We start from the raw sequence: 13,664 nt of genomic DNA on the forward strand, positions 1-13,664 counted from the left end.
CGTAAAATGTGGAATGTATCTTACAGGAACACTCAGCACGGAAATGTTTATAGAGGGGGTTATTGCAGCACTGTTGTAATAATGAACATTTAGGAACAAGTTAAATGCCCATCATCACAGAACTGATTAAATTGTTTGCCCATACTGTGAAATACTTTGCAGCCATTCAAAAGAATACAGTAGAGGTAAATGCCCTGATACAGGGAGATTCTCAAGACTATTGTTATGTGGAAAAAGCAACTTGCAGAGCAATGTATATAGCATGATGCTTTTACATTAAAAATCTGTATAATATATATGCATATGTTGCATGTATACACATGGAATGGGGACGGGGAGGATGGCCACCAAACCATAGTCATGACTAATTTTGGGGAGGGACCTGAAAATGCAGGTGAGGAGGAAAGTTGACTTTTATATTTGCTCTCTGGAGTTCATTCTTGTTTGAATCTTTATCATAAGAATGTGTTCATGTTGCCTGTGTAATTTTCTTTTTCTTTTTTTTTTTTTAATATATTTTTTAGGTGAGGCGACCTTTGGTTGACCTCACAGATTGCAAGGGCCTTGTCAGCTTACAATCCCTTATTTTTTTTTGTTTTTTACACCTACAGCACCTGGTCTTTCTAGGTGGTCTCCCATCCAAGTACTAACCAGTCCTGACCCTGCTTAGCTTCCTAGATCAGATGGGATCGGGCTTGTTCAGGGTAGCATGGCTGTAGGCTGTATTTTTCAAAAGATGGTCTGATGCATTCAATTTCTTCTGAAAACAAGAAATACTAAAATCATATGTTGAACCCCTGTGTGGTTAGCATCTGACTTCAACCCATCCCCCCTTCAAGAGTTAAAAAGAGAGAGATGATTTCTGTGACAATTGCTCATGTTCAGGCCATTTAACTGGTTTGACTTTTTTGTCCTACCTTCACGATTGGAGGACTGTCTAACTGTTCTTTGAGAGCATATTTTCTGCTTTCTTCTCTTCATGACAGCTGCATTAACCTGGTTATTTTTCTTAGCCAGGATGCTCCTGCCCCTTATGTGTGCTGGTGACTTAACTTTCCCTATTTAAAGTCTCCGGTCTGTAAAATGAGTGTAGAGTCAGCTTTCACAAAATTACTTATTTGGCTGGGAGAACCTGATGAAAGGTTCAGAATTCTAGTTGCACTTAACAATCCTTCCTCATAACTGACTTGGTTGTTTTAACACAGGAAGACGGAAGTCCTTTGAATCTAAATATATACTAGACTTTGCTCTAGAGAAATGTAGCCAAGGAAACTCTTCTTACCCTGTCTTTTAGTTATCTATTTCTGATAATGATTTCAGTTATCTGTTTCTCACAAATCGATGGCTCATTTCTGCTCCACATGGCTTCAGCTGGGACAACTTAACTGGAGGGCTGGAAGATTCACTTTCAGGATGGCTCACTCATATGGCTGGCAAATTGGTGCTGACTGTTAACTGGGATCTCAGCCAGGGTTGTGGGCCACAGGGGCCTCAGATCCTTTCTAGGTGGGCCTCTACACAAGATGCTGGGGTTTCTTCACAGTGTGGTGGCTGTATTCCAAGAACAGTCATCTGAAGAAAAAAAAGCAGGTATACATTATATTTTAATGACCTACCTTCAGAAGTTATATAAGATCAATTTCACCATACCCCATTGGTTGGGGCCGTCTCAAGGCCTACTCGGGTTCAAGAGGAGGGGCTATAGACTACATCTGTGGGTCAAGGGCAGATGTAGGCCATCTACTGGCCACACCTTGGTTTTGAGAAATAGTATGGACAGAATTTATCACTGGATCTGAAGTAGAATACAATAGCTGTTAAGCAAATGTAAAGACTGAGAAACTGGTCTTCCCAAATCATCTTCCTCAATCAGATCTTCTGTAGTTTGGTTGATAACGAATTTTCACAAATCCAGTAACACCTTTAAAGGCAAATGCAAAAAGAATAACAATTAAAAAAAAAAGCCTAACCAATCAAGCAACTCTTAAAAAAACAATTTTAATGACGGCTCAATTTTAATGTCAAATTTAGGATTATTTATTACTTATTTACATTTGACTTATCTAAACCTCTCTTTCAGAAAAGAAAATAAAATTAATTACTTTGCATATTGCATATCTTATTTATTAAATAATGCAAGGCAAAAGTTTACCGGGATTTTGAGTTAAAGAAGATATAGTCATTAAGATTATTATGAACATTACCATGTCATTTATTAAGATAACTCATCCTCATTTTGGTGAAAAGAAATAATCCAGTTGAAATAATCTCTATTTTTAGTTGATTAAATTTTTATTAAAATTAGTGTTTTGTAGGTGAACTCTGTAGTTTTTTTCATATGGTTTAATAATACTTTATTCAGTAGAGCTTTCCCTATTCAATTAAAAATTCATTTGGAATATTTTCTGAATTTTGTTAGTGAATTGATGGGAGGGGTTTTGGTGGTGAGAAGGTAATAGAGCTGGAACAAATATGGAAGAACTGTTATGGTAAACCTCATTAGGATATAAAAATTGCCATCTGGTGCTGAAAAGTATTGTGAACTTCTAGAAAAGGGGCTATAATGCAAAATAATACAATGATACTGTCTTTTAAAGATGGGTAGGAGAAGGGAGAAGACTATGAAGTCTATACTCAAACAGATATACCTTGGAAAAGTTCCTTTTGCTCTTTGGCAGGTAAAGCAGCAGGAGAGGGAGAGAGTTCTCCACTTGAGGAGGCCTCAGAGGAGAAAACTACTTAGGAGATTCCATGTCAGCAAGGGCCGGAGCGGTTGGCAGAAAGTCACTTGGTAGTAACACAGAGCGATTATAGAAATGAAGCTAAATGAAGTATGGTGGCAGTTGGAGAGGAAGATGTTTGGACTGGAACTGAGGCAAAATAAGCAGAGGTGGCTGTAAATTTGTGCACAGAGAAGAAAAAAAGGGAACCGAGAGCCCAATAGAATAGGCAAATAGGCAAATTCATAGAGACAAAAAATTGATTAGTCATTGCCTTAGGCTAGAGGAGTGGGGTTGTAGAGCAAAGGGGAAGAACTGCTAATGGGTAGTTGTTTTTAAGGGGAGCGATGAAAATGTTCTAAAATTGATTATGGTGACGGTCGTACAACTGTGCTTAAACTAAAAACCATTGAACTGAACAATTTGAATAGGCGAACTATATGGTATATGAATTAAATCTTAATGGAGCTGATATTTTGAAAAAGTAAGTCTAAAATCGAATATAAATAAAAATACATACATGTGTAGATTAAAAAAAAATTATGCCACATGGAAAAAATACGTCATTTACATGTTCACCACTGTGTCCCTATTCCGTCTCTCAAATCATGTATCCCTTTTGTTAGTTTCTTTTGTATCTTTCCAGGGCTTTAAAAATGCATAAATAAATATGAATATATATTCTTTTGTTTTTCCCTTACACAAAAGGTAGTATATTATACAAACTGCTCTGCTCTTTGTATTTTTCTCTATACCATACATGTCAGAGATCTTTCCACCTTAGCACTCAGTACTCTCATTCATTTTCATACTACATGGTCTTCCGTTGTGCGGATGGTCTACTGTTTTTTTAATGATTCTTCTATTGATGAACTTTGAGTTATTTCCAATGTTCACTTGCACAATGTTACAATGAACAACCATGTATATATGTCATTTCATCTATTAGCAGATAAATCTTGGAGATAAAGTGAGATTGCTACATCAAAAGGTAAATCCATTCAGAATTTTGATGAATTCATAATTCACTCATTGACCCTCCATTTTGTACTCCCACCGGCAATGGATTTTAGTTCTGGTTGTCCCCATGTGTTACATGTGTTGACAAACTTTCTAACTAGTTAGTGAAATGGTATTATCATTGTAGTTTTAATATGTTTTTCTTATTACTAATAAAGTCAAGCAATTTTTTTAATATTTAAGAGCCAACTGTATTTATTTTTCTGTGAGCCGTCTGTTAATGTTCTATGACCATTTCCCCCTCATTTGCCATGTGTCTTGGCTCTGTGGTATTTTTTTCCCATGCAGAAGTTTTGATTTTTATGGAATCAAATTTTCTACGTTTTTCCTGGCTCTGAGTTTTGGGCGATGGTAAGAAAGGCTTCTCCTCTCCCAAGTTACAAAGCAATCTACCCATAGTGTTCTTCTGGTACTTTTATGGTTTATTTACTAAGTGCTTTCAAATGATTATAAAAATAGAAAGTTAAAAGAAAATAGAAAGCAGCTAGCAATATTTAAGATTAACTCTTATTAAAAATAAATCTAGCAATATTTAAGACTAGTCTGTGAAGATCTCTGGAGATAATAGCTTATATATATAAGCAAATATCAACTAACTACTTTAACATTAAATGCCATTCTATCTTAAACCAGTTAAATACTCTTGTATATGAAGATGGATGCTTTGTAACAGGTATCAGGAAAATCTTGAAAGGTTATCAGGTTTGAACATTGCACGATTGTAGAAAGGAAAAGAGGTAGGGTCTACATCCTCACTTGTATCTGGGCTCACCTTGGGACTTTGACCAACGGAATGTGGCAAAAGTAACATTGAACAAGTTCTAAGCAGATTCTCTTGGAACTCAGATGCCATGTGAAGAAAACTGGGCCAGCTTGCTGGAGACAACTGGACTAGCTTATAGCCAGCACCAATCCCCACATATGTGAGGCCATGTTAAATCAACTAGCTCAGGTTAAGCTGCAATTTGACCACAGCCATATGAGTAACTCCACCGGAGACCAGCGGAAGAACAACAGCCCAGCTGAGCTTAGTCCAAATTATTGAAACGTTGAATAATGAGCAAATAGTTGCTTTAAGCCACTATTTTGGGGACATGGTTTGTTGCAGAGCAATAAAGAACTCATACACATGTATTTGCAAGAAGTTTCGAATAAAGAAAAAAGATAATCTAAAATACTAAAAGATAGGTTCGGTTTTGTTCATTCACATACTCTCCATCTCCATGCAGAAGATTCAAGACTGCTGCTGGGGGCAGCCCCTAAGGTGACCCGCAATGATTCTTGCCTTCCTATGTTCGTGCATTTGTATAACCCCCTCCTCTTTAGTATGGGCTGAAACTAATTATTTCTAACTAATAGAATATGACAACGGTGATGGGATGTCATTATTTTACATTACATAAATCTTCATTATCCTAGCAGATCCACACTGGGCATTCTCCTTGTAATTTTACTTACAAGCTCCACCCTTCCGGCTTCCAACTCCCCTCCCAGGTTTGACGTTTATTTAACAACTTGCACGGACTGTCAAGCACGCCAAAAGGATTTAACCTAGTAATTACATAGAGGGAAATTTAATGTGTACAAAGACGTGGCATGAAACGCAACAGGTTTATTGTCTGGATATAAAGTTCTCGAAGGTCGCGTGTACTGACGTGGGCAGTAATAACTGTACACACTGAGCCCTGGTCACTTCAAAAGTTGAGAGGCGAGGAAAAAAGTTTTACGGACAAAACTATTCAATCTGTTGTAACCTCTTTCCACACAGTAATACACTTAGAAAACACAAAGTCCACTTTCAAGCCATTTAAACACAGTTGCTCCTTCTGAAAGGTCAGAGAGCGAGTCATCTCCTCGCCCCAAATGCAGCAAGCAAAGTCCTTCCTGTGTCTCGTGGGGGCCTCGAACTCCAAGCCGGGTCCTTGCGACCCGCCGAGGCGAGCTCCGAGAATGGTGGTGTCTGGGGAACTAAGGGCACAGCTCGAGGCTGACCGGAGTCCACCCTGGCTAGGCCACTGCTCCCCCGATTGGTGGCTCTAGCCCTGGTTTCCTGGGGAGCGAAGGGGTAGGCGGACAGAGGGAGGACGCGTCACGGGAAGCGTCCGTGGGCCGGGGGGGCGGGGGGGAGGGGATACCAAGGCGAGAGCGAGAGCGCGCGCGGACCGAGGGCTCGGAGCGGGGCGTGGGGGTCGCAATCCGCCAGTTCCGCCCGCCGCTTCCGGCGCCCCGCGGTCCCGCCCCGCGCCGGCGGTGCCACATCCTCCGGTGACGTCAGCCAGCGCCGCCATATTGGAAAGGCGCCGCCGCCGCCGCTGTTCCGTAGCCGGAGCTGCGGCCGCAAGAAGAAGGATCCCCTCTCGTTCCCCGCCGGCGCCTGGCCCGCCCGCTACGCCCCGACGCGTCGCCCATGCCTGCCCCCGGCCCGGCTGCCGACGGACGTCGCGTCAGCGCCCGGATTTAACACGGAAGCCCGGGTCGGGGGCCGCGGGGGGAGGACGAGGGAGACCCTGTAGGTCCCGCGCCCTTCTCGGCCCGGTGCGGCGCCTCGGCGGGAGCCATGACCTCGCTGACCCAGCGCAGCTCGGGCCTGGTGCAGCGGCGAACCGAGGCCTCCCGCAACGCCGCCGACAAGGAGCGGGCGGCGGGCGGCGGCGGCGGAGGCAGCGGCGAGGACGACGCGCAGAGCCGCCGCGATGAACAGGACGACGACGACAAGGGCGACTCCAAGGAAACGCGGCTGACCCTGATGGAGGAGGTGCTCCTGCTGGGCCTCAAGGACCGAGAGGTGCGGGCAGGGCGGGGGCGGCTGGCGCGGGGCCGGGGCGTGCCCTGCGAGCCCCCGAGCCCCGCGCCCGGGAGCGCCCTGCTGGCTCGGTGCACGGATTGCTTGGATTATCCCTTCCTTCTTCCACATCAGCCCTTTAACTTTGACTCCCAGGCGGTCTGTTTATCGTCCTCGCCCCTTTCCGCGTGTTTAATCACCCACACAGAACCCAGGTTATAGTCCCCACTTGGAGACTGCCCGTTAGAGTGAATCACCTGGAACCACTAGCGCCCCGAACTCCTGGGTTTTGCTGGTTTTAGGACCGGGGAGGGCTCCACGGATCTGCTTTCTGGGAGATTTTTAAAAAACTTAAGATTTACTCTTTGGAACTTTGAAAATTTAGGTGAAATGGTAATAGAGTTGTTAAAATCCTCGTGACACTTCCGGGAAAATGACTTTCTAGGTAAACTTGCTTTGGGTGAAAGATTATTATGGGTGTCGCTTTTACATTTTATTAGTTTGCTATTCTCTAGAAAATTTTGCCATTTTCTGGGAGAGCTTTTTCCTGGGGTGCTTGAAATACTGGTTTGTGACTTGATGTAAGGCCTCAAAGCCTTAGGTTAAAGCTGCGATAGATATTTCTTTGTATTCTGGCTTTGAAAGATTATTTTCACCCAAATGTGAGAATTTTCACACATGGAGAAGTTAAAAAAATGCTGCAGTGGACACAGATATCCACCTCCTACATTCTCTCATTAAGATTTTGCTATATTTTCTTTATCACATACTCGTCTGTCTACAAAAATGGTGGTTTAGAGACATAGGAGAGATGGTTAGTCTAAAATTTAGATTCTAAATCATTATGTGGTAAGGTGGTTTCAGAAACTTATTTTATCTCAGTGTGGAACCATAGACATTTTGAGTCATTTTGAGAGGGATAGAAAAATAATGTTTTTTTCTTTTTAAATTTTATTTTAATTATAGTTGACATATCAAATAATATTAGTTTCAGGTGTATCTGAGTTTTGATTTTAAGAAAGTTTTCCCAATTCATGAAAGTGGGCAAAAAACTAATCCTTGTGAAACAACTTAGTCTTAGGTTGAGGTTAACAAGGACTGTTTGTGGACTCCTGATATTTTAGTAAGCTAACGAACTAAAGTTAACCTTGATAAAATTGTCTAGAGCATTTGCAATATCTAGACAATATCATTTGCTCATCTTTATTAAGATGACATGAAAAAAAGGTTATATCTTGGCTGTAAATGAGCCTAGTATCTGTTTATTAATTACTGAGTTATGATGCAAGGCTGCATGGGAAATTCCTTTTTGTTCTTTGGAAAAACAAACTAGATGTGCAGTGTCCTAGAAATATGATTATAGAAAGTATCACCTTGCTGGGACAAAAGTACCATTTTAGGAGGAAAAATAAAAAGCAAAATGAAAATAAGTCATCCATATTCCAGAGTATTTTGGTTTTTAGTTCTTGAGACTTTAATGAACATTTGGATTTTAGTTCTTGAGACTTTTATGTCCTGTGTATAAAACTAAAAGTTAAATTAAAACCAAAACTAGCTTTTGGACATCTGAGTCACTCAAATGAGAAATTACGATGAGAAAGTACCTTTTTGTTTTTTCAAGTATGTGTTACTCTAAATGTTTAAGCTAAAGCATAACAACATACTATTTTCCTGTGATTGGTTTTCATGAAGATAATTTAAAGAATTTATTTGTTGAAACTTAATGGTACTTATAAATTTAGATAATTTGAGGTTTTTTGATGGCAGGTAATTGAAACTATTGTGTTTGTGTTGGGAGTCACTATACTTTGCCATGTCATGGCCAGGATCCAAACACTAGCTAATTCTGAGTATTTCTTGCTGATTTCAATAACCACATAGGGCCTTTTTACTTTTTTTACTTTGCAAGCAAGTCCAGGGAGTTGAAGTGGAGTTGGGTAGGGTTGGGATTTTGCATTGCTTTAGATTTAGGTTTTGAGAATTAATCTATAAATTTTTTCCTGTCCTCACATCTCCACATACTAGTAACCAGCCCTGTCAACTCATCCATTTATTTATTTTTCTCCTTTGGAGGTTCCCCTCGTGTCTTCAACTTGTATCACTCTTTTTAAGGGGTAGGAATTACTCTTTTACCTAGAGTTTAGGCATTTATGCTTGTTAATATTAGATTTTAACTCATTAAATTTGGTATTAACAAGTTACTAATTTTAGCCATAATATGTAGTTTAGTAAACTTACTGTTTTAACTTATTATCGTTTTAGCTTAACACCCATCTTTGTAATATCTGGGTACCCTTAAGATACTTAAAAGCTAGATTTTAAGGTTAGGCAGGTCATTAATAACGGACACATTACATATATATGTATGTTGCTAACCTTACTTGAAATCAAAATAATCAAATTTTAAAGAAATTATGAAATGGTAAAATTAGTTTGACTTTTTTAAAAAGCCGAGACTTATTTGGTTTTTTAAAAATATTTTTTGTTGAATAATAAACCAGTGGAAAAGTGCATATATCCTAAGTGATTTTTACAAACGGAATGCCTTGTTAAACCAGCACCTAGGTCAAGAAATAGAACATGGCCAATTCTCCAAAAGCCCCAGTTGATTTCCTTTCCTGTCACTGCTTAGTCCTCAACTAGCTTGACTTTAGAATTCAGCATAGGATAATTTTGTCCATTTTTGTACTTTGTGTCTTGCTTTTGTTCAGCATTGTGAGATTCATCTGTATTGTGTGAGGTTGTCATTTGTTATTTCTCATTGAATTACCAATTTTTAACACATAATCTACGTTATTTAAAAAGTTACTTAGACTTATATCCTTGGAAAGTGTTCTCTCTCTCCCCTTTTTACTGAACAGAAGGCTCAGCTTGCCAGTAAGCAAATGATCTGACTTCAGATTACCTGTGGATGACTAACGTCACTGAGAATTTTTTTAAATTTAAGTACAAATTTCAGATTTTTTACCAGTGATTTTCCTTTCTGACTTTTATTAAAACACAGATGACTGAGCCCTTCTGGGGATTCTCATCTTAGTCTGGGAGGATCATCAATGACCTACATATTGAAGTAAACCTTCCTAGGCCACAGCGAGGATGGCTGATAGGTTTAAACTTGAATTCAACTTCCAAATAATTGGCAAGATTTATGTAATCTTTACTGTGTTTGAGGGGGAGAGGCAGCAAATGAACCAGGTATTTTCCTTTCCCCAACTATTTGATATTTTCCGTAGATGCCTCCAATAGAGTTTTCAAATTGCCTCATTGAGAATTACCACAAATAACTGGTGTCATGTACTTTAAATATCTCTGTTGGTGGCAAATACTCGTGTTTTAAGGTTAGATTGGATTATTTTAAATGACCAGGTGTAATTTAGACTGAGCCCGTAGAATAGCAGAAGTGAAAAGAGGTGGTGTAGCCCTGGTCTGAGGTGTATCCTTTGTTGCAAATATTTAAGCTCTCTGAGCCTCCAAGTTCTCTCAGTGAAGAGAGATGTAGTCCTCTCCATGGTGGTTCTGTTTGGACTGTTGTGGACATTTGTTTTACCCTTCACCAAGATTTCTCCTAGTTTCATCTTGATTTTAGGACATTCTCCATTGTGTAGCACAGGTGCCCTGTTGAAGCATTTACCCCTTTCTTTTTGTGTTGCAACCAGTCCTAGACTTGTTCAGTCAGATGTTTTCTCCCTGGGCCTTGGCCCTTGAGTGCAGAACAGGTTGTGCGGTTTTTTGAAGACCTGTCAGAGTAGTAGTGTCAGTGTGTGTATCAAACTGTTCTCAGATATGGTTCCTTGAGGTCAGACTGTTCTCTGACATGATTCTTTGAGCTGCTTTCTCCCTAGCCTGTTGGTGCTCCCTTTTTCCATTCTGATTTTCTAGGCACCTTTCAACTTTGTAAGTTTCAAGAACTGTCCAGTAAAGTTCATTTTAAAGATAGCCGGAGTTATTTACTAATGTTTCTAAAGTTTGGCGATAACCCTAATACAGTAGTTTCACTCTGTATCTTGAAAAACAAGTAGGTTCTCGAGCTGGATAATATACACTTAGGGTAAAATACTTAAGTTTCAAATGATGGAACTCACTTTTGCTTGGCTTTTAATATGGCTTCAAAGATTGATTCCATGAATGTGCTACATATTTGGAATAAGTTTTCCAAGATTGCTCCTTTGAAATGCAGTACTGATCAAGATGTATCAAGTTGTTTTTTTAAAATAATTCTTTCTATACATGCAGTGATGTATACTATCTCTGCCTGTCAAATCTGTTGAGAAATTTATTCAACAAATATTTAGAATTTCAAAATATGCTAAGATTTTAGTAACTATTATTAAAGTTTAATAAAGTCTTTTGAGTTTTGGAATTTTTGTGTTTCTTTTAATACAAATTATATTCCCTTCATATTTTTGAAAGATTTGAACTTTTTCAGGTGTATTTAAGAATAGGTACACAAGTACGAGATATACAGGATCTTAAAAATTAGTTTTTGTCTTTCATTGTACCTTTTAAACAAGATTTTATACTTGTGAAACCACTTCTCAGTCCCTTGGCGTTCTTTCACAGTGGCCAAAATACTGATTCATCTTATAAGTCATACTAATATTTGATATTTATTAATTTTAAACCTTCTGAGCATCCCCGTATGGATCATTTGAGCTTATCTTTTAGAATTACGCTTTTAAATTATTTTGATCAAATTTTGGAATATTTGGGGAGTTTTCTGATACTTAAAGAAATAAACTACTATAGTGTTAGCTTGTATGTAAGTCTCAAAAGACTCTTAAGTGCATCATGCTTGTCCTGATATGTTAAACTTTTGGCCCAGCACTCCTTTATGTCCAAGCAAACTCCCTATTTTCTATGAGCATAATTTTTCTGCTGGTAATCAGAGTAAATGGTATCAGAGTTGCTATAGTCTTTAGGGGATTTTATTTTCATGTGAGTCTCCTTTTGAAGCCACACCAAGAGACTTGTTCTCATGTTTCTTCCATTTAATAAATGTAATAACAACTAACAAAGATGGGAGCCTAGCTTCATTTTGAAACTGATGTTTGTAGTTCTAGTAAATATTGAGATTTTAATTTAGGTATTACAGATATATAGAAAATAGGCCGTTTCTCTTGTTCGGCAAATCTTTAATCTGTAGGTATACAATTAATATTAAAGTACATTACATTACCAAAAAGAACGCTCCTGGTAAGCATATTTTTAAACTTAAAACTTTATATTTTGAAGGACAAAAATTAACTTACTTTTTACCTAATAAACTGTATGTAAATTTGGTTTATTCCTTTAATGGAGACATTCTTAAATTGGATTTAACAGATGGAGTTTAGAAACTCTGAACACTGCAATTGGTGTGTGTGTTGTGTGTTTCTTGGAGAAAGAGGACATGGCTTTCATTAGATACTCAGAGCATTTAGGGAACCAGCAGGTTAAAGATTACTGAATATAAACTGTTACACTGTTTTGGTTTTAAGTTTTTGCTTTGATTTGTCTTTTTTTTCTCCTGAAAATTAACTATGGGAAATTTCAGGTTTCAGTGTTGCAGTGAGTTGGATTTTGAGTTAAGATTTGCAGTATGAAGCCAAAATTTCTTTAGCCTGGCCATTTTGCTAAATGACATTTACAAACCATATAACAATCACATCTATAATTCTAAGTTTCATGTATTCATCAAATATTTGAGACAGGGCTTTGAGTAGGTATAAACATTAGGAAGAAGTTATTTATTTTCAAGCCCGTTTCATTTTGGTTCTATGGACCAAAACTCATATAGTAAACTACAAAACTGTTTTGTTGCTCTTCTAGTATTTTTTGATACTAGCCTAGCATATAGCTACCATTCAGTAAATATTAAGTAAATCACGTATTTTCAATGAGGGCAGTGTCATCCCTAAGAGAGTGAAAATTGGTTCTGGAGGTGGTGGTGAAAAGTTCTTAGTCTATCTGTATATAAAGCATAGATACACATACAATATGTAAATAGACATACAATGTATCCATCTTATTAGAATTTCATGAGAGAGGAGTGGTTGGGGGAAAAGTCTGAAAAAAGCATTTTTAGGGAGTGATAATGAAAAAAAAGGTTGAAAAACACGGGACTAAATCAGCATTGAAAATATGAAGTTTGTGCTTAGCTGAGGTTTAGAAATCTTTTCTGATATGAATTTTTATTGTAATAGGGTTTGTCTTGTAGTTCAGTAGTAGGAGGGACAGTTGTGGCATAATAAACTGTAGGAAGTTGTGAGTTAAATTTTTAGGTCAAAATGGTTCTTGTTGTTTGATAATATGTAGGTAAACTCTTCTGTTCCCCAACCCACTGCCCTCTGGGAGGGACTGGAAAGTGGAGGACTGTATATAAATTGCTACTGGTTATTTTTACTTTGGTTTCATTTTCTAGTTCCAGTTTTTTAAATACAACTATTAAATAATTTTATACCATGTTAACAAAATAAGCCCAGAAATAACATTTAAGAATTTAACTTAAATTTCACTGAATTGATTTTTTATCTATATGCAATTACATAAAATGGAAACAGGCATTTAGTGTCCATATGTTCAGTTCAGTCCAACTATTGAATACTTATGTGTCAGTCTCTTTAATTAGGTGCTGGGGTTACCAAGAAAAATTTTTTACTCTAGCATCCAGTCTATATAGAAGACAGATGTGCAAATGATTTCAATAAAATAATTACTAACACAAATGGAAGTATATGTTAAGTGCTGTAGGGATGGAGGGGAGTTACTTTGGATTAGGAATGAAAAGTCTGTGCCCTGTTCTTGACTCCCAGCCTTGCTCTTGACTAGTTAGAAGATCTAGGATAAATGATTTGAATTCTTAGACCTTCTGTTTTCCTCTGGGGAAAATGGACCCACATTTGTGGGCTGTCCCATAACTTTAAATTGTAGGGATCCAATGAATTGGCATATATGTAAATACTTTGAAAATTGCATGCTGCCCAGCATATGCAAATGGGTAATTACCTACCCTAGAGAAGTAAATTAAAATTTATAGTGGTCTTGACAAGTATTTAGTATTTTTACTATTTTATTATTTCGTAACCCTATTTTGCTTTGCTGGACTTAGTGAACATGCCATTTAAATGCAATGCATTTGTCCTGTACACCTAATCTTTTTCGAG

General features: G+C 38.2%; 1 protein-coding gene and 1 pseudogene across 1 annotated transcript in view; one reads left to right on the plus strand and one right to left on the minus strand.

Moving 5' to 3' along the window:
- Nucleotides 1-602: 602 nt before the first annotated feature.
- LOC120586355 (uncharacterized) lies at nt 603-721 on the minus strand (annotated as a pseudogene).
- Nucleotides 722-6,019: 5,298 nt separating this feature from the next.
- The window catches only part of GOLPH3 (golgi phosphoprotein 3), a 38,153-nt gene continuing 30,508 nt past the window's right edge, over nt 6,020-13,664 (plus strand). Inside the window, exon 1 of the mRNA XM_039842731.1 lies at nt 6,020-6,525. Coding sequence (XP_039698665.1) covers nt 6,298-6,525 — 228 coding nt within the window. The 5' untranslated portion in view covers nt 6,020-6,297. The remainder of the gene's footprint in view (nt 6,526-13,664) is intronic.

This window comes from Pteropus medius, unplaced genomic scaffold, assembly GCF_902729225.1.
Source record: "Pteropus medius unplaced genomic scaffold, Ma_sr-lr_union100, whole genome shotgun sequence".
Taxonomy (NCBI): domain Eukaryota; kingdom Metazoa; phylum Chordata; class Mammalia; order Chiroptera; family Pteropodidae; genus Pteropus; species Pteropus medius.